Source organism: Puma concolor, chromosome B3, assembly GCF_028749965.1.
Source record: "Puma concolor isolate L17-30 chromosome B3, mPumCon1.1.hap2, whole genome shotgun sequence".
In the NCBI taxonomy this organism is placed as follows: domain Eukaryota; kingdom Metazoa; phylum Chordata; class Mammalia; order Carnivora; family Felidae; genus Puma; species Puma concolor.
This window is the reverse complement of record NC_141672.1, coordinates 24,142,893-24,165,226: the sequence shown is the minus strand read 5'-3', so window position 1 is coordinate 24,165,226 and position 22,334 is coordinate 24,142,893. Positions and strand designations below refer to the sequence as shown.

The following is a 22,334-nucleotide window of genomic DNA, read 5'->3' as shown; positions in this document are numbered from 1 at the left end:
GATTTGGTAACATGGTAGTGATTTTCATCATCTCTTGCACTATAGCTCTAAAATATTAATCAACAAATGATTTTCCTGAAACTTTTAGCCAACAGCATTACAGCTTCCAAGATATTGCCTAGGAATGCTAAAGAGCTATTATGTAATCTCATAAATTACATGAGATTACAACATATGGAGAAGAAAAAACTGAATCCAATTAAACCTAGTAGAAAAGCCACAGGACATAATTATCTAAATTTGGATTTTTTTCTAAGATTTATTCCCTTATGTGATAGGACACTAGCAGGAGGTCTACTATGACCCAAAGAGATAAGGACTTTGGCCACATGCATAGGACAGCATTTGGACCCAGAAGCTCCTCCTTGAAGTGTCCCCATTAAGTCTCCATGGGGTGTCCAATGTTCACTCTCTCACAGACCAGTGGAGATGAGGGGATTTGTCTTCTCCAGGCAAAGTCCCTCTGCTGAGAATTGGAGCAAGGAGACACATTGCCATTTGCCTATCTTTCAGAAAAACCACTGAATAGCGTCAATAGTGATAGCGTCAATGTCCCGAGAGCCTTGCCTTGATGGAAGTGTGTTTTTAATGATATGATTTTGGTATCCAGCCCTCTGTGGATAGCTTGGCATATGTCTTGTTATATTTAAACAGCACTGACTGAGAAAGTGGATGTTAATTGGCTGTTAGTGACTAGGTTGCAGGTCTTTGTTACCCAGCCTTTCAGCTAACTGATCATTAACTAGGAGGAAATGTTTGACCCAGAAGGTCATTACTGTTATTAAGTGGGAAAAGAAACTAAAATGCTCCAAATTACTTTTTTATGAATCAGATGAGGATTGGAAAAAAAAAAAAAAAAAAGAATGGTAGAAAAAAGAAAAAGAAAAAGGCTTGTGTTACATAGAGTCAGTATTCATAGCCCTCTTTTCCTCTCCCTTAAAGATCAAATTGTAATGTTTATGGGGGGAAGGCTGTATTTGCAAATTCTCATTGCTTTATTCTCCAGAACTTCACTATTTTGACATTCACTAAAAAAGAGAAATTTCAAAGCATTCTTTAACTCCATCCAGAGAATGTAATTCCCAAAATTTTCAAAGCAAGTCATTTTGTCCAGATGCCACATAGCTTCTTTAACAGACCTTGTGTAATTTTTTCAAAATAAATAAATAAAGATGTGATTAAAAGTAATGTTATTACATATATCTGTTTTCGAAGTTTATTTATTTGTTTTGAGGGCTTGAACTCGCGGGGCTCAAACACCTGGGCTCAAACTCACGAATCATGAGATCATGACCTGGGCCGAAATCAAGAGTCAGACACTTAACCAACTAAACCATCCAGGCACTCCCTAACATACTTCTTTTTATGTAAAATCATAATGCTATTATATATGTCTTTAGAAGTTCCTTTATCATAAACTAGTTGTGTTTTACCGAATTTGCTGATTAGGCCTTAGGACTCACTGTATACAGGAAGTATGAATCCTACGTGTCTTCTGGACTCAATCTATGACCTTTGTGATTTTACCTCTTTGGTGATCTCATTACCCTTATAATGCAAAAAGAAAAGAAAAATGGTTTAACGGGGTACTGTGAGTCTTGGCAATTAAAACTTCACATCAAAATTGTCTCCGGAGAGAAAATATTACTCTCCCTTTTAATAAAAGGATACAATTAAACCCTCTCTCAAACCTCTCTCCTTCAGATGTGTTAATGTCTGATGTAAAAGATGGAGGTGGATTCTTGTTTAGTTGAAAAATGGAAGCAAAAGCCAAAAACATTTCTACCCATAAATTGGTTTATGAATATTAAATATCCCAACCTTGATGCTGACTAATTAAAATAAGAAACTGAAGGTATGGTGTTCTCTGTGCTTATTACTCTGTTGTTTTAGTCCTGGGTTTAGTTCAATGCCCTTAGCTTTATTGTCTTCTCTTTCTTTGGTTGCACGATGCCGTAAGGTTTGGAAATGCCTGTGTCTTACCTGTGGAGGTTCATGGGTTTACCTTTCACCTCTGAAAACTATAGAAAGTAATTGAGTTGTTTGGAAATCTCTCTAAATTGGGCCTAATAGTACTGGGTTTATTTTTCACATCTTTTCATTTTTCTTCCAAAGATTAGGACTAGACTTTAGAAGGCTCTTTTAGCTACTTTAGAAAGGAAAATGTATCCTTGAACCAAATAGGACTGAAGGCTGCCCATGTTTGAAGGCAAGAGCATCTGATCTCCAAAGAATCAGAAAATCTCTTCTCTAGTTGTATTTGTAGGTACTTTTTGTTGTGCTGCTTTTTTTTTTTAAATAGGTAAAGCTCAGATGAGCGCAGCATGGCCCAGATGGTGTTTAAAGCTACCCAAGTTTCTTTTATGTAACTTTCTTTTCCTAAAGTGTGTTCCAGCTGGGAATCTATGGGGCCGTTAAAACTTTGTCCCTTTTATGTTTTTGTTATTCTCACGCACATGCGCACATGCACATGCGCACATGCACACATGCACACACACAGGCATAAACATGACCATTCCAAATGTATGGCATTTAATCGCCTCCAACAGGGTGGGAAGTAACTCTGCAGAGCTTTATTAACTGTCTCCCAGGCTAAACATTTTCTTCAGTTGGAAGACAGAAAAACCCAGTGGGATAAATTTCCAAACAGGAGTAAAATGCTTACCCACAGATAGGAATTATTTGTAAGGCTTTGTGGAGGCCTTACTTACAAAGAGGTACAGTCAGGCGTTCCATTCACCTCTGGAGTGTCTATAGGAATGTCCTCATTCAGTGGAGTGTCCCCAGCAGTGAAAATTAGCTTGACCTAACAGTGCTTTTAAATGCTTGGAATGTGCATTCTTCCTGGGATTAAACAAATAACGTGTACTGGCATTTGTGTAAAAAGATCGTCGTGCTGGTACAGGATTAGTGCATATTTGATTTGGTTTGTGTGTCAGGTAACAAGGGTAAGTTTCCCTGGAGCCATCAACATCTCCTCTTTCTTCATGTCTGTCTCTCTCTCTCTCTAAATTTTTTTTCATGCCACAATCCAACTTCTCCATATTTACTCAATGCTCCAGACAAACCACATTAGTCTCTTACTCCCATTCCCTCCTTTTTACTTTCCTGCTTCTCTGCAGTAACTTGTGCCAATCCCTGGACTATCTGTCCCCACCTCTGCCTATTAATACCCTGTATCTTGTTCAAAGCCAAACCCAAAGACCATCACCTCCATGAATTATTCCTTGCCATTCCAGTCACAAGTTATTGCTCTTCCCTCAGAGCCCTTTAAAAAATTTTTTTTTCTACGATTATTTAAAGACATTCGTTGCAGGCACTTTCCTACCTAATTATAAGCTTGAAGACTGGGGCCATTTCAGATGCCTTTCTGTTTACCCCAAAGCAGAAAAGACTTGAATAAGCAAATGGTGAGGCATCCACCTAGGCACAGCTGGGAATATCCTTGGAGACTGCGTAGCAGAATTTTTCTCAGTGCAGAAGAATTTATTCCCAAATTTAATGTCTCACCTTGGCATCCTTAGTGTCCTCTCCTAACCAATCTGTTTAAATCTGTTAAAATTATGGGAACACTTTGATACTAGTTGATAAACAGCCGCTGCCTCAAGACCCCAAGCGTCTTCTACTTCCACCTGCATCCCTCCCACTCAACATCTCCCTATGTCCGTACCTTAAGGCCTGGGGCAGCCAAAGCTGCCAGAACCCAGCTCCAGTACTATGGCCACTGTCCGTTCTGATTAATCCATTCTCCTGCTGCACTGGTTGTTGAATATTGACTTAAATTTTATCCTGCCCCTGATGATGTTGTTATAGCCAGCATGACACCCACGGAAGGCAGTTAAAGCCATGCACTGTTTATGGGGTATGTCTGCCCTTCACTTGAACAGAGAGAAGAAACTAGTGGTTTGAATAGGTATTGGGGATCCTTGAGAGTTTTCCCAATTTGATTGTAAAAGTTAATGAAATTGAGGCCCAAGCTTAAAAATACAAATATAGCTATAGATATATCCTCTGACATAAATACGGAGATATATTTTTTCTAGACACGTAAGTAGGGTATTAGATTCCATTTGAACCTCTGTGTGCTGAGCGATTGGAAGCATATGAAAACAATCTTAAATATAAGCATGTGTTGCCTTTGCCTTTAAGATGTTACTTATGTGAGAAAGTAAGAGTCCAGTCTGATGTGTTCTTGGGTATACAGCCTATGAAGGTATTTAAAACCTAAAGTATATTTATTCTGAACTTAAAGATGTTTAGAGACTGCCTTGCGTGTTAATGTGTGCTCTGTGACTAATACCATTCAAATGCTCTCCCCCTGTGTGCATTAATGTGTGCATTGAAGAGAAGAGCAAGGGATGATAAACTGCACAGTGTTCAAATAAGATTTATCTAAGAAAGAACAGTCTAGTGCATTAATGTGAATATTCAAAGATAGATGTTTATCTTAATGGACTCAGAGGTACTTACAAACAGCATAATTGCTGAAGTCATTTTACAGGGCATTTATTCACAGCGATTATGTTTACTCTTACTTTCTTTTATATAAAGAATTCTACTTAAAGGTTTAATTGAGACAGGACTAGTGTGACCAAAAAACCATGGGTCGTTTCTCCCTAGTCTCTGCTCAGCCAAGGCTATTTGGAATAATGAGAAGCAGAACTCCAAATCTTGCTTTTGGTACTTGCTGGACTATTTGCAAAGATTGGTCTATTAAAATTTTAAATTGTCCCGGGGCTCCTGGGTGGCTCAGTCAGTTGGGTGTCAGACTTCGGCTCAGGTCATGATCTCATGGTCCGTGGGTTCGAGCCCCGCATCGGGCTCTGTGCTGACAGCTTGGAGCCTGGAGCCTGCTTCGGATTCTGTGTCTCCCTCTCTCTCTCTGCCCCTCCCCTGCTCAAGCTCTGTCTCTGTCTCTCTCTCAAAAAAAAGAAAACATTAAAAAAATTATAAAAAAAAATAAAAATTTTAAATTGTCCCAGTATCTATTAGAGGTAGACTTACCTTAAGCCTATAGTCCTGAAGGTAGGGAATTGACATGCTGGTACACAGTTGTGGAATTGCTGGGCAAATTGCCTATACGCTTGTCTGGACCAATGAGACATATTGTATCTTGAAAGCATATATGCTCTTCCAGAGCAACTCCCATTCTTGACAAATAGCTTATAAAAGTATTCCTGTCCTGGACACCTTGTAAGGTAAGAATTCCTAATAATCTGACAAGAATGGGAAGTGCTTCTCTCTTGCATTCATATCATTTCCACCCTTTAAACATGACTCCTGGATTATCCAATTCTATTTAAATCCACAGACATTCCCTGAGCACCTGCTATACATTTAAATATATATCCTGCACCCAAGCTCTGGTCTAGCGCTATAGCCCTGTGAATAATTTCAAACCAATTTTAAATAGTATTAAATATTAACAACACATCACAGAATGGTAACATGTCTAGTTGTCGATATCCATTTCACTCCACACAACAAAGCATGAGGTAGATGTCATTGTCTCAAATTTACAGGAGAGCAAACTGTAGCTCAGAGTGCTTGTGATCTCCCTGGGCTTCCTTCCAGGGGCAGAGCTCCTGTTTTCTGACCCCACACATGACACTTTTCCTTTGATGGTATAGTTGGCTCTATCTTTGCTTAAGTAGCAATCAAGTAGAAGGAAAACGTAAGTCAGATGTGTATTATAAGCCAGAATACAGTAACTACATTACATGAGATTAAGTTGGCCTGCTAGAATATTTTATTTTTCAGCCATAGGACCAGGAAAAAGCCTAATGAAAATGTATTTAGGTTGTGTTCTAAAGAAATATATAATCTTACCAGGTAGAAATGGAATAAAATTCAGATAGAGCTGGGTAAGGAGCAATATAAGTCAGGACATTGTCAGAAACTTAGCAGACTTGTTCAAAGCATGGAAAACATTTTTTAAAAGTTTATTTGTTTATTTTGAGAGGGAGAGAGACGGAGAGAGAGAATGGGTGGGGTAGGAGCAGAGAGAGAGAAGGGGAGAGAATCCCAAGCAGGCTCCATACTGTCAGCACAATGCCCAACATGGGACTTGATCTCAAGAGCTGTGAGATCACGAACTGAGCTGAAATCAAGAGTCCGATGCTTAGCCGATTGAGCCACCCAGGTGCTCCGGCAAATTTTTATTCAGTAGTTGTAGTGAGGAGATGCTTACAGGGGCAGGTAGTAGTGAAAAACAGTGCTACAAAGTTACATTGGAACCCAGTGGTGGAAGATCTTGAATTAAAAAAAATAATAATGATAGTAAGTGTAGAATTCATTTGATGGGCAGTGGAATACATTTGGAAGAAGAGAGTGTCACATATAAAGCCATGTTTTTATTCTGGCAATGCTTTATTGTGTTCATTGAAAATAGACAGGTGAGTGGAGGCAGGGAGTCTGATTAAAGATTCTCAAGATTCATCCATATAAGTAGCCAGAGCCATATAAATGAAAGGCAGAAAGACATTTTAGAGATGGCCTTTGAGCGATTTGGTGCCTGGAGGGTGATGCTGAGCAGGGAGGATTCAGGGATGGCCCTGAGGGTTTGTGCTTGTTCCTGGTGGGTAATGGTGCCATAGACAGAGACAAGAATGGCAGCAGTGGGAGGGGATGATCACTTCAGCCTGGGATATGTGAATTGCACATACTTACAAGATACTCAATTCAAAATATATTCTCTCACTAAGGTGAAAATGTTTATCCCGTCTTATCCAACTCCAAAATGATCTCTCCTCTCAGACTCCTTTTGAACTCTCAATTGGGCCATAGAGTTGACATATAAGAGCATGGTAATCACTGTGAAGCTTTTCAAGTCCCACTCCTAGATACTATTAAAATGCTACCTGGGGCCTAATGTCCACCAAAGGCAGAGATCACTCACATGACACCTTGCATCATCTCTGTCTCTGGTTGCTTGCTACACATTGCTTTTCCTGTTCTGATTGTGTTCACCTTCTAGTAAGAGAAAACTTGATCTGAAGTGATGGAAGAAGGGATACATTTTCTCACTTAACAAGAATCCTGGCATCTGGACAGTAGAAAACTGCTTGTTTGGGCTCAGATTGCACATTTGGCAATATCAGAGTTAGCTTCTCAGATCTTTTGCTCTTTCCCTCACACTTGCCAACTTCTGGTTACAAGATGGCTGCTGCTGCTTCACATACCCCATCATAACCCAAGGAAGAAGGAAAAACAGTGGGACCACCATTTCTTCCTCTTTTATTGGGAATAGGATAAGTATTTCCAGAACCTCTAGCAGATTTCTTTACTCACCACATTGTCCAGACTGATATCACATGGCTAGTTGCAAAGGAGACTTGGTTAGGCTGGTCATATCACCAGCCCTAGAAAGGAGGAAGAGTAGAGTGGATATTGACAGTGTCTCCAACACTTGTGTTTCCTGCTATAGTGTGAACACTTTGAAGGCAGGGACCATGTTCCGTCAGGCCCTATGCCCCTATTATGCCGTGCCCTTTTCCTTCCCTGGAACTTTGCTGGACACAGGAACGTCTGGGAGGGAAAGAGCTTGAGAAACTAATCCTTGCCTTTTATGCTAAGCACCTTCTTTGTTAGTTCCTCTGAGCAGCTTTAGGAATGTGGGAGCTTCTGGATATATTTTAGAGAGACTTTTTTCAGCACCTCTTAAAAAAATAAAAATTAAAAAAAAAGAAAGAATTAAGGAAAAGCAAAATTTAAAAGAAAAGACTACATGCTGGGAGGAAATCTATGCTGTTGTAAAAATAGAATAGGGCTCAAGTGCATTTTTCAGTAATGAATGCATGAAAAGAAGCTTCTTAAATTATGAATGTGGCTTCTCTTGTTTATTGCCCAGTAATCCTGTTTTATTGATTTCTGTTTATTTCCAATCACCTAGAATGAGAAACTATGTTGTTTAGAGATCTTGATCCCCAAAAGATTGTTTAAAGCTACTCGGCTCTATTTAGTTGTTTATTTTTTGCTCAAAGTGATCGAATCAATACAAATACAAACAAAACACCTTTTCCTTTGCTCTCTAGAAGACTAGGGGAAAAAAATACAGGAAAGCTAAATAAAGATGCTTGGATAAAAAAAGTCCCAGCAAATGACATATTGATTTCTTTCAAAGAGTCAGAGTGTAAATTAAAAATATTCTTCTGACACAGTTTTTAAAGATGCACCGACTCAGCAGTGGTGGCACTTACTGACTTTCTCTTCCTAGAGGGTCAGTTTGGAAGCACATCCCACTTTCCCAAGATCCCGAAATAACACGATTCATATTTCATGGCTCATATATGCATATGTGTATTATTCTTACCAGAAGAGTAGAGACTCTCCATCTGTCCTTATTTCACTTAAAAAAATTCTTTTAAATGTTTGTTTATTTTTGAGAGAGAGAGAGAGAGAGAGAGAGAGAGCGCACACATGTGTGGGAAGGGCAGAGAGAGAGGGAGACAGAGGATCTTAAGCAAGCTCTATGCTTACAGCACACCATGAATCATAAGGTCATGACCTGAGCCAAAGTCAGATGCTTAGCCAACTGAGCCACCCAGGTGCCCCTTTATTTCACTTTTTTGATGCGTGTCTCTTCTACTGACATTCTACCTTCACCTTACTGATGAATAAGCTATAAAGAAAGGAAAAAATCTCTGGGTTGTGTTTTCCCTTTCTATTTGTTATTTTTAGTGTAAGTGGTTAGCTAATAGAAGTAAGAAAGGATGTGATAGATTTCCTCAGTTATTATGTTCTTAGAACACCATTGCCTTCTCTCTGCTTTCTAAGCAACTTCTGATTCAAAGGAAAAGCAATAGCCTGTTGGAGACCCACTTACTCAGCAGATATAACACACTCAACACTCATATCAGAGGACATGGTATGAAACCCTAAAAGACAGAAATGCAAAAGTGGTCACCTTTGGACAAGACTTTATCCATAGTCACTCTTGTTTCGAAGATAATACCAACCTCCCATGAAGAAAGACTGGGGGATTCATTCAGATAAATCTGTTTGATTCATCTTATTTCTTTACATTATGGGTCCACAGAATCCTATGCTCACAGGGCACCAAAAACTTTATATGTAGATGGGGTGGCAAGGAACAGGGCTGGACACACACATTGCATGTATCTCCTTTCCTTATGCACATGCTCCGTTGTCTCATTGAACTTCACTTATAAAAGGCAAGTTCAAAATTAAATGGTTAAGGACTTCAAGATGGTGAGAGCAGAGCATTAAACCAAGCCCAAGGCCCTTGTGAGCACAGAATCCCGTGTGACTACATAGATCTCCAGCCTGGGATTACATACCTGCGAGATATCACCCATTTTTACAGTGAATGAATTCTGTTGCCTATAAATTTGGGAAAATGAATAGCCTTGCTATCCATAAGAAATGAGAAATGAATAGTCTTCTTTTCCCACACAAAAGTTCTGTTGTGTTTGCTTTTGAATCTGTATCTAAGATGAGATAATCCACTATGGTATGCTGTAGCCTGGGAATGAGAAAGTGACTTCTGTGGTGTGAGTCCATCTGGATTCCTGAATTTCTCATTCAGCAGGACCTAAAAGACTTTCTCTAACTTGGGATTTATCATACAAATTGAAGAACTTTATTTGAATCCATCCCCCAATCTTCTTTGTGGGAGGTTGGAATTGTCTTTGAGACATGAGTAACTGGGGATAAATTCTCAATCCAAAGTCAAAACCCTTTGACTTTTCCCTCTCTTGGGGTTGGATATCATGTTATTCAGTTGGCTTTCACTTTTTCCTTATAGTTCTGACTCAAACTTACTGCAGATTACCTGTAACTCCATCAGTATTTTATTAAATCATATGTCAAATGCACAAAACTGGCTTTAACTGCTGCTGTTGCTCTGACATTTGTATCTGACTTTTCTAATATTATGTCCCTTGGCTGAGTGGGAGATATTCTCTTCAGTGTAATAAGGAAAAAACATCTTGTCTTTTTATCAGTTGTATTTTACATTCAATTCATTGCATTCGATTGCTCTTGGTAAATTTGCTGTGCCACATGCCAAGCTCCCGGTTGTGCTAATGTGCTCTTCCTTCTTGTGTTTATATTGTCTTGAGCTTGCTTTTTTTTCATAGTTTCTTATGTATTGGCATGAATCTGTCATACTTTTAGTTCTTCAAGATAGCCATTCTCAACTGTTTTCTACATTGACAGACACAACAGATGTTCACATGCATTGCACGCTCTTTTCAGTAAAAGCGGCTTTCCTTAGACAAAAAAAATATATATATATATATATTAGGTTATGTTTGACTCCTAACATCTTGCTCTTTTTTCTACTCCTTTCTCTCATGCTCATCTAGCATACCTTAATTCATCAGTGACCAAAGATTGAGAACCATGGCTATTTGCTCTGTACCAAATGGCTACCTTACATCTTTTTTCAGAATTGCTGACCAATATCCAGGACTGGCTTTATCCTGTAACTCATTGCTCTCCACCAACATTTTGTTCTTTTATTAAGCCTTTTAAAGCTGTGATCTCAAGCTGCCAAGAAGGGCTGTTTCTCCTGTGTTGAGTGGTAAGGTTAGGCCACAAAATAGAGGGTCAAGAGAAAAACCATCCCACAAAGTAAATGATTCTATTTTTCCTATTTTCTTCCAAAAACCCATGTCTTCTCCCTGAACTACAGAGCAAGAGAGGACATGGAGAAATGAATAATGGTAAAATTTCAGTTTAAAAACACACATTGGTCTTCTCCATGACTTTTGAATTTTACCATCCATTAACGGAGACCTACATCACTTTTTATGGATTATATTAATATTTGATCTGGTCACTAGCCTGTTAAAAACAGAGGCTTGATTTTGGTGATAGTATTGGCATAAAAACCTCACTTAGCATGGAAATACCACAAAAAAAAAAAAAAGAAGAAGAAGAAGAAGGCAGTGGCAGGGAGACAAAAATATAAACAACAAAACTAGATTGGGTCTTTGGAGCTTTGGTTATAATTTTGGCATTCCCTTGTAATGGGTAGACCCTAAATACTCAACAAAGTTTGTGGGAAAAACCAAAAGACTTAACAGTAGGAACACAGCCAAGCCTTACTGATTAGCTGTCTTAGAGAGGACTGCACCAATCAGAAAAAGCTATCCAACCCAGACCTTAGGTGTATGTAATCAATAGGCTCCTGGTCTAGATTCCTAGAGATGGTGTGTGGTTGAGTGGGTGGTTTGTATTTTCTTCTTCCTTGCCTCCTAAATAATATGTAATTTCTCCAGGCCAAGAAATAAATTGAAAGGATTTAGAGGGATTTGCTTATCAGTGGAACACCACGTAGCATTACATTTCTCCTGCTTTGGGGAAGGTACATTGAAGTTTGGTTAATCTTCTGTGGTTCAATACTCCTCTTCCCTCTGTCAGGATGCCTTGAACAACAGATAGATTAATCCCCCTTCTACCCACTCTCTTCTTCCTCCTCCCTCCCTCTTCTCTTGATCCACCCTTCCTTTTTTGAGCAGATGGAAGAAATCTTAAAACTGGAAAGAAAAGAAAAAAAAAAAAGATGCCACACCACATTTATTTATGTAATCCTAGAAGGCCTTCAGGATAGAAAGAAAGACCCCCAATCCTTGGCACAAAATTTGGCTAAGCTTAGCTTGGTTCTTCCGCTGTTAATTAAATCTTCAGTCTGCAAAGGGATTTCCTTAAAGGTTAATTCATTAGTAAAAGTTACTATGCATCATGTTGTTTTTTATTCTCCTCCAGTATATGCAATGTGGAAAAGAAGAATAAGAATATGGAGGCTGTTGAGGATGAGCAGAGTTTAAAGGGAATCTGGTGGTACTATTTGGTTGGATTCCTATATGATCTGCTCTTGTGAATGACTGTGAATAATCAGTTTTTGTTACAGTGGGTACCACTTATGGACTCACGTTAACTTTACATTTTTGCAGCTGATGGTGTAGCAGCCTATCAGTTTTTCTAGTGTGGCCTGGCTCAAATCCAAGTAATCTGTAAGCTACATGAGGACAAGGACTTGGTCTGTCCAGCCCCCTTAGCACAGCGATTGGCACATCGTAGGCAGCTAATAAACATTTGTTGGGTGAAGACTGATTGAATAAGTAAATGTATGCATACTTAATATCCTATATCAAAAACAATTTTCTGTTTTTATTTTCATATTTATTTTCTTAGCTCCAGTCCAGTTAACTAAATTTGGTGATACCAAATACCATATCTGTAGCCCAGGGTAATTCTCTTGAAAGCCGCCTCATTTCATGGAAATATGAGTCAAGTAAAATATGTACACATTCATATCTAACTTGGCAAGTGATTATCTCCAGGAGTGGGCAGGGAGAAAAGAGGAAAGGAGTATTTTGAAAAACCACAATAGCTTGAACTTCAGAAGACAGTTTTAAAATTCACAGGGTGTTCCAATAAAGTTATGTGGGCACATAGATGTAAGGCCTGAGGGGAACTCAAAAAGCATCTTAACTAGATGGAACTTGGTCTCTTTGTCTCCATTGTTCAGAGCCCGCCTCATGGGATTCCCTGAGCTTTCACACTCGAGCATGACAAGTTCAACTCATTTGTTGAGTTCAACTCATTGTTTCATTTTCTCATATTAGTGTCAGTTGTTTGTCTTGAAAATGTCTTGAAAATGACTATGAAGAGGATGTTCAGAATAAAAGGAGGGTATTGATAGTCTCACTCCTAGGTCTTGTTTCTGTATTGGGCTTGAGTTGGAAGAATTGATAGGGTGGTGGGAGAGAGGAGGAAGGGTGAGATTATTGCTTCTAACAAGCTTGCCCAAGCTCCAGGCCTTTTTCTATCTTTGGTTGAGTCTAAAAACCATCCAGTAGTGTGTGTGTGTATGTACTCCAGAGTAAACCCCTTCAGAGTGGAGGATCTATAAGCATCAATCCAAAAAGGGGCTATGCAATGGCAACAATTTGATAAAGCCCTAGTAGATAAATTTTAATTGTGATGGTCAAGGTTTCCAAATCTCATTAAAGTTTATAGATTTACCTAGAGTCTTTGGGTTCTTATTTAATTAAAAGTATCTCAGACATGATTTAAATAGAGAATAAATGTTCATAATGAAGCTGTATGATTCCCTCTCTCATATGAGATACTTTAAACCTCAACTTTATCACAGAATAGAAGTATAGAGGGGAAAAACTAAAACACCAAGTATTTTAAGGAATTGAATTCTTTTCAGCATGAAGCAGCTGCAGAGATGTATGGCTGTTTTCTGTGGGACTTCAGAATATTTATGGGCCTTTCTCTTTTCCTTTTTCACTGGAAGAAAGGCGATCATCATTCTTGAGTGTGTTATTTATAATTTCATAAAGCTGTTCTGTGGCAAGACTTATTTTATCTTGCGCTTAATCTCGGTCAAATAACTGTGCTTCCAAGGAGCTGGGCGGAGAAAAATGATTATCCCCCCAAATGATTAGCCTCTTCTCAGTATAAGATAAAGGGCTAAAGGTTGGAATTTGAAGTCACAAATGGGCATGTGGGCAGGAAGGAGGGTACATGGCGAATCTACCTCGAGCTGTTCTGACCATGGTAGCAGACATTTTTCTCCATGCCAAATAACAGATAGCAATGAAGAATGAAGTAGAGCCACCCCTGTGCTGAGATGGGTAGACCCCTTCAGACTAAATAATTAGAAGCAGTTGATTACAGAAACAATAACTCACTGGAGGAAAATGAGAAGCCAGTTCTGTGAAGCTGAGGGAATTGGAAGGTAAATATACCTATAAATTTACCTGGTGGGTAGAGTTTTGAGCTTTCTTCTGTCCCAGTTTATTCTAAGGTAATTTCAATAAACATTGGTAGAAAAAAAAAGAATACAAATGCAATAAAAAAATCTTTCAAGAAAAGAATAAAGAGGACTCCTTCCAGACAGATATTTTATTGAAAGTTATTATAATACCTATCTTTAGTTTTATGAATCCTAATACAGAACCAAGTAATTTCAACATATGGATTAAAAATATGCAATATGTATTTTTAAATGGAGTAATATGAATTATTACTTTTAATATGGAACTTGGCTAATGCACAGGGACAGAAGAACATTTTCCTGCTCTTGAGAAGGTAAAGTAAGGTCTTTAATCCGCACTGTGGAGGGATGGCACAGCGAGACCCATGCATAATGTTCTGGAACCATGTATATGAGCTTCCAAAGGAAAGGTGACAGGTGATGCTGATGAGATGTGGGGAGGGGAAGGAGAGATGTCTGACCGGACAGGATATGAAATTCGTGCTCATTATCTGAGTTTTCAGAAACAACAGGATAACTCAGGTAGCTGTTGTTCTGTCATGCTGGTACATCCTTTCACCCCTGCACTACTCCTGGGTAGACAAGTAGACTGTGCTTCTTCATGCCTCTGAGCCTTTGCAAAGACTGTTGATTTCATCTAGAATGCCCTTCTCCTCCACCAGCAGCTCTCCATTGTCCTTGCTTCAGGGTTTCCTGTCCCTCAGGGCTCATTACCACCTCCCCCTGCCATTTGCTCTCTTAGCACCTTATGCTTACTCTTGTCAAGGCATTCAGTTTACCCTGTCAAGTTTGCCTGTCTACTCGGTCCTCTCTTCAGAGACTGTGAATCCCCAGAGCAGAGGAACTATGGTTTATCTATCACTTTATCCCTCATAACAGTTACAGTGCTTAACACATAGGTGTTCAGTAAATATTTATTACAGTAATAAGTGAATGGATGAAAGATGAATAAAGCACTTCGATGATATAGTCATATAGCATAGATGGTGGATTTGGGAGTCCATCCACTATCAAACTATTTGGTTTGGAGGCGGTCACTGATCTTGTATTCTTTCTTGAGGGACTTACGAATAATGTGGATATTTGACATATGGGAACCTAATGTGTAAATATCTTAAGTTCAGCCATTGGGAATTATGAGAGCTTTAGGCAATCGTTGTGAGGGAAAGATATGAGGATGACATAGAAGGCCCTTGATAAGCATTCCCAGCATAACTATACAAATGGAAGAACTTCTAAAGCAGTACTCTTCCGTGAAGGAGCATGGATGGTGGGCAGTTAAAAATAGCAGATGTCACTACAAATTTCCACACCCTTGGTTATTATGAGTACTAAAAGTTTTAATATGTGTTAACTGCTTAGCTGACATCCGAGTATAGCAAGTATTTAATAAGTGGTAAATGTTATTAGTAAGCATGATTCTAGAAAGTTCAAATATCTTCTCAAGAGTACTAACTTCTCCTTTTCTCTAAGGATTATGAGTAATTATGAAAAATGGTTATCATTGTAGGAAACACACACAAACTAGTACTACTACTGTATTTTATTTAAAGATAAAATTCCATAGTTCCATTCTATTCATAATAATTACATCCTGATTCTGTATGTGTCTGCAATAGTGAAATAATTCACCAGCCATGGGAACCAATAGTCAAAAAGTGTGCCTTTTTCCCCAAAGTTCAGAGTTAGACCCTGCATTTACTTCTATGTAGGGAAAGAGACAAGAAAATTAAAGAGCTACTAAAAGAAAGCCTTGGGTTTTCCAAGAGTAATTTTGGATCATATTGTCATTACTTTAGGAGGTGATTCTAAGTACATATGATCCCAAAACTCTGGTTTGTAATTTGGGGATTTTTTTTAATGTCAGGGATAGGAGTAGTAAAAAAATTTTTTTAATCCCTAAATATAGTGTTCTAAATCCTGAGTCCTTTGCAAATCAAAGCTTACTGCCCCTGGCAGAGCCAGGATTTCTGAAACCACAGTGTTCTGTGGCAGGCGTGGTAGCATTGGATGCCAGGTTCTCCAGGCAAACATTGGTTACTGCGTTGGGCAATGAGGAGATTGAGATGTTTGTAATGGCTTTGGGAATTTCATTGGCAGTGGCTGTAATTGGTGATGATGGGGTCTGAGGGACCAAAAGGAAGGGGCTGACTTCACATAAAACCCACACAAATTGTCTGGACCCAGAGCCATGGGAAACAGATTATCTTCCAGTGATTTTTAAGCTCTCTTGGCATCTCTATGAGTGTATTTTTCTTTATCACTCTTCATGACAGATGCAACCAGAGGTGATGAATGAAAGTGGAGTTAATGAATTATCAGTAAGAAAGAATAGTTCTAAAGGGGATGAATATTTGGAGATAGAATGCATAGGTGGATGGAAACTTTATTTAAACTAGGAATGGCAACTAGGCTTGGCATTGCTGTTATTGATTGATTGATTGATTGACTTAGTCTTAGCTAATATTTACTTATTTTATTTAAAATTTATTTATTTTGAGAGAGGGTGTGCACACACGTGCAGAGGAGGGGCAGAGAGAGAGGGAGAGAGAGAATCCCAAGCAGGCTCTGTGCTGTCAGTGCAGAGTCTGACGTGGGGCTCATTCTCACTAACAATGAGATCATAACCTGAGCCAAAATCAAGAGTCAGACACTTAACCACCTGAGCCACCCAGGCACCCTGCTTCTACTTACTGAGTGTATACCATATGCCAGGAACAGAGCTTCACTTTTAACTTTTCACTTAAATTGATGACAAGACACTATGTTTATCCCAATTTATAGATGGAAACATTGAGGCTTGGAGAAGGGAAGTAACTCTACCCCTGGTCACTGACTATAAGTGTAGGAGCTGAGAGTCACAGCTATGCTCAGTGAAGAGTCAGTCCTGCTCACTCTGTGGTCTGCTAGACTGCCTGTCATGGACCCTCCTTGAAGTCTAGCCACTATTAATAGGAACTACTGGTAAAATGTACTTCTGTTTCTGGAGGAACATTGTATTCATCCATATTCACATAGAAGATCAGCAGAAGTAAAATCTCTGGGAAGTAAGACACAGGGTCAGTTTACTGGGGATAAAGGGAGTAAAAATGTGGAAGAGTGTATGTGTGGGGTCTACATTGGTGGTTGAGCCCCATCTGGGGGACACAAGTGGAGGTGAAGATAGGGAAAGAGAGTGCTGGGGACAGTGTCACCCAAAACACGGTAGCGGGGAGAACTTGTGCAGTACTAGAGGAGGCAGGGGAAAGCTGAGAGGAAAATAGTAAATATTTTTCAGCCTCAGAGTCTGGTACTCTTCCTGAAAAGAAACTCTATGTCATATCTTTGGCTAATCAAAATGGCTACAACTTTCTTATAATTGTTAAAAGTTTCCATTAATGTTTCACTAATGCCTTTTTTGGTTTCTGTTGGAGTTATGCATTGCTTTCTCACATTCTGAATGACCTTAAATTTTATTGCCTGGCTTTCAGTTCTTGGGATGAGTTCACTAGATTTTCATTTAACCCACTAGCGTTCACTCAGTACTAGGAACCTATGCTAGTTATGCCACATACAGGCCATTCTGCAAGGTCCTTATAATGAAGTCACCAACAAGTATAATTGATTACACTTTTGAAGTGTATTCTAGGCCTCTTTTTTATTACCATCCTCTGAAGAATTTTTTTAAACAATCTTTTTTTTCCCTAATTGCCCTCGTCCCATAAAATTTTAATACCACAGATATACTGTCTATTTGTTTAAGCACTGTGGGCTTTTTGGCAGGTCAGAAACCATTTTAATACCTAAGATCCATCCCCCCTACACACCCAAAACAATTTTTGCTTCCTTGAGGGAGGTCTTCCCTCCATGCACAACTCATGCTTTAGAACTATCAAAGAATGATTGCGACCCTTCCAAAAATGCTGTTTGCCTCTTATGATTGCCTCTGCATTTGCACAGTTAACGTGTGTTCCCTTACCACTTCCCTTCCCTCAGTAACTGAAAGTGGGCCCTGTACAGGCCCACACACACCAGGAAACTCCCAAGGAGGTGTGCTCACCATCTCTGTCTCTACTGCAAAAACATGGTGGCTCTAGGACACAACTGCCAGTTTTGATTTGCTGGAAGTGAAATGCACACTTCAGTACTGTCTAATTGAAAAAAAAAAAAAAGTATGTTTGAAAATCCTTTTTTCTATTTACTTGGAGGAGGAGCAGGGGTTGAAGTATCTCCCTGTCCAATGTAGAATCAAGATCAATGACATGGTTTAAGGCACCTCTCTACCACTGTCAATTAAGCGAAATCAATTACCTAGTGTGGTTTTTCTACTAATCTTTGTTGTGCCCAGTAATTCTATGCTTAGCGTGTGTACTTCAAAAAGGATGTTCTCTGGAAATACTAAGCATATGGGTTGTCGTGTTCATTTCTTTGCTAGGACTGCCATAACAAAGTAGCACAGACTGAGCGGCTTAAACAACAGAAATTTATTTTCTCACGGTTGTGGGAGCTGGAAGTTCAAGGTCAAGGTGTCAGCAGGGTTGTTGTTTTTTTCTGAGAACTCTTTTCCTGGCTTATAGATGGCTGTCTTCTCCCTGTGGCTTCACACAGTCGTCCCTCTGTGCATGTCTGTGTCCTAATTTCATCTTTTTATTAAGGACCCCGGTCATATTTGATTTGGCTTACCCTAATGATCTCATTTTAACACAGACCCTATCTCCAAATATTTGTCATATTCTGAGGTACTGGGGGGCTTAAAACTGCAGTGTTTTAATTTTGGAAGACAGAGTTCAGTCCATAATTAACATCATGTAAGAAGAGGTGTAAAAGAAGTCTATGTGAGCCACAAGTACAGACTTTGACTAAGCTGTATCTGTTCAAATCCTATTTCTTACTAGCCGTGTGTCCTTTCTGAACTTCAGTTCTCCTTAAAAGTATAATAATTATATCCATCCCAAAGGATTGTTGTGAGAATTATATCTAATCAATTAATAATAACTATAATAAATATATATACATGTCTAGCTCAGCATCTGGCTTGTAATTGCTTTTCCTCTTGAATATGGATTCAGACTTCAGTGCACTGAGAATAATAAAATCAGCAAGTCAGTTAACATTATTAATATCAAGGTGGGAAAGAAATGGGAATTTATTGAATAACTGTATATTGAGTACTCTCATGCACATAGTAGGACATAAGATCTGTAGATTAATTATTCAGTAGTATTTATTGTGCCTGCAATATGTATCAGGTACAGAAAATAGTCTTCTCATCTCCTGTATCGCAAAGGCCCTTCTTACTACCCATACATACAGTTTTCTGTATTTCTTGCAGCAGATTCCCTGGCACTGGGGAGTTTCTGCAGGATCCAATAGAAAAAAGAAAATGTTTCAAATTGAGTTACTATTGTTGCAACTACATTTTTTTCTGCTGTCCTCAGAAACAGTCCTACCTGTGTCCAGAGGCTGTCATGTGGTATTTCTCTGCTGGCCTACATTACTAATTCAGCTAATTGCAGCAATTACACGAAGAGATCGCTGCTAGCGAGAAAAGCCATTATACTGTTCCTGAACAGACTGCATTCCTCAGCATTCATTAATTATGCCAGCCTATAGATTCACAACCACCAAATCATACACTTGAGACCACACACCATATGCATTGAAACCCTCTCAAAGCTTGCAGTGCCTTTCCGTGCTGGCTTGCACTCGTGTATTGTCCAAAATTTGCATAGCCCTTCTGCTGCCCTTTGGATTCTCAAAATTGAAATTACAGTCAGAAATAGAGTTAGGCTGTACAATGTGACTTATGGGGATGGGATGATCTTGAGCCTCCTGGAACCACTCTGAGTCTTTCACCTTCTCATAAAACCCATACAGGTTGTCTGACCCCATAACCATTCACAGCCACACAAGAGTTTAAAATTCTTTATCCTACAGCATGCCCTCTTTAGAGAAGAGAAAGAGTAATAATGATGGAAGGCAAGACATAGTGATAAGTCTTTGATGCTTTTGTTCATGGGTTTCCTTATCTCTCTCTCTCCTCTCTCTTCCCCCACCCCATTATTTTTCCTTTGACACGCACAGCCCACATCAGATGACCTTGTTTCATCTGCTGAATGTTCAAGCGATGATGAGGACTTCGTTGAGTGTGAACCGAGTACAGGTAGGTTAGGTCAGTCTTGTTTTGCTTGCTTTCTTTTTACATTTGCAAAAAACAATACATACATATATGTGAATATACATGTGTTTTATATATATATTATAGTGTGTTAATGTGTGTATTTCCTATATCTATATATGTATAAGCATACATATATAAATATTAATATATAATCAAAAGCATCAAATCCCATGGAAGGAGCAGATAAGATCCCAGGGAAATTTAAAGTTATTTCCTGAAAACTAAAGAAAAAGCCATGGTGTGCCGCCTAACTTTGAGCAATCAGACACCCAGCTTAACTATGGGAACAAGAAAAGTACAGCAGCCACTGGCAGTTATGAAATTGACAGGGTGTGGGATCATGAAGATGTCTATACAGAAATAACATCAAAACACCATGAACCCAAAGTGGAACTATAGAGGTAATTTAAGCCTCATGAATTGTTCTGAGTCTGCATGGCAAACAAAACCGGAAGCCAAAATCAAACAAACAAACAAATAAATAAATAAATAATAAATACATACATGCATACACACATACATACATACACACATTTTCCATGGGATTTCAACAGCAGTTAACATGGTATTATATTTATACTAATTTTGTTCATTGTGCGTTTAGAGAAATTGTGCAGTATTATAGCTTAGTGAAAACAAAATTAGTACTGAACCATGCCATGTCAATAGCTGAGATGCTTCAAAATGTATCTATTGTGCTGAAGTTGAGAGTTGGCAACTTGATGCTTCAGTGTGTTCCCCATTTGCACCCAGATACATTTTGATCTTTTTATGGTCTTTCTTTATAGTGAGCTATATATGATATAATGTCCAGCAGGCAACTGCAGTCCCTGATTATTTCCTATCAATTTTTCCAAGTCGTCTGTTTTGAGACTTGCTATAAGTTAAACATTTATATATATATAATAGAGAACAGATATCATCGAATTTCTGTGTATGTTTAATAGAATTAAAAGCTGGAGTTGGGTCAAGATCTTATTTCTGCAAAGGCTAAGAGAAATAAATAGAATATTCTAGTTGATTCTTTGGTTTGCTTGATTTTTTTTCTTTTCTTTAAAAAAAGAGGTGAGCCATTAAACATTTTCTTTTGCTAATTCTGGAGAAATTCAAGGTTTGTGAAAAAAATAATATAACCAAAGAAAAAACCTTCCAATTCTTACCCCAAGATGATTTACATTTTCTCAAATTTTGTTGAAGGACTGACTGGTGTCTTGCAAGTGGCTTTGAATCCAGGAAGTTCTGTGGGTTCCTATTTTTAGCATTACATAGGGGTATAATAATAGGTAGGACCTTTCCATTTTGGAGTGTGACCTGTTTCTTTGGGAGCTCAGTTGTGTAGAAGGAAAGTAACTGTGGCCTGGTGGTCAGATTTTTTTTTTCCAGATTATTAGACAATAATGTACTACATGAGGCTTTACTAATACTGGAGGTTAGATACATCCAGTCTATACCAGAACTTGGACACCAAGTTTTTATTCACTCATTAATTCATGCATTCATTCATTCAATATTTCTGAGTGCTAGGGCAGGGTACAGTGTATCTCTAGAATTGAGGCCCTCCTGTTCTAATAATTTTCATAAATGAGCTGTTGGAAAGTAGAATTAGGAGCTTTGCTACCTAAATTACCTCTCCAAAATAATTCAGTTCAGCAAGTATTTTTTGAGTTAACTGTGTGTTAGGCATGTGCCCCGTCTTAGGAATTCAGATATAAATATGACATGTTCCTCAATACATATGTTAAGTTAACTGATTTCATGGCCAATAGTTTCAGATATCTAGACTTTAATTTGGATTTTTCTATTTATCCTTTCTCTGGTTTTCTTGCTTTCATAGCAGAGATATCTGTATATATGCAACAATGTTGATCAAACCTTTAGATTTCAAGTCTTCTCGTAAAAATTAAGACTTCACCATTCCAAAATATTACCCCTGTCTTCCCCTACTACTTCCCTGCCTCTTATGCTAAGTCATTTCCATAGCAACCTCCATAACAAAACAGAGGGGGATTCCAGATCTGATTCATGAGTACAGCTTCCCAGGTTGTGGGTGTATATTGCCATTTGGTATTGAACTTGAACAGGCCCACACTTGAATGGCCCCAAACTAAGTCCATTTGCTTTTTTAGTGGCTGCACAGGTGTTTCATCTGATTCAAAAGCAGAGGACAGAAATTCAATGCCAGCATTTCTTGAGTAATATAATTACATGGGGCAGGTGGGAGATAAAAGCTGTTTTTAAAACAATCTGTTGTGTTCTCTGAGGGGATGTAGGAGGGGACATATAAATAAAGTAGGTGACAGAGTGTTTACCCTGAAGGAGCTAACATGTAGCTCTAAGAGACTAATATTGATCCCTTCTGCCTGGGATTATTCAACTCATCACATTTGAAGAAGGAGCATTTCTTCTTTCTAAACT

At 38.7% G+C, this 22,334-nt stretch overlaps 1 protein-coding gene across 39 annotated transcripts in view; it reads left to right on the top strand.

The window, feature by feature from the left end:
• Positions 1-22,334, top strand: part of NRXN3 (neurexin 3) — a 1,579,173-nt gene that overhangs the window by 1,506,122 nt on the left and 50,717 nt on the right. For 21 of the 39 annotated variants that reach the window (XR_015252136.1, XM_086709137.1, XM_086709121.1 and 18 more), the window contains one exon: positions 19,823-19,910. Coding sequence is in view for 37 of the 39 variants with exons in the window: in XM_086709137.1 (XP_086565263.1) it covers positions 19,823-19,910 (88 nt within the window). In the remaining 2 variants the exon portion in view is untranslated. The remainder of the gene's footprint in view (positions 1-19,822; positions 19,911-22,334) is intronic. The other 18 variants (XR_015252137.1, XM_086709138.1, XM_086709139.1 and 15 more) reach the window with 1 other exon arrangement.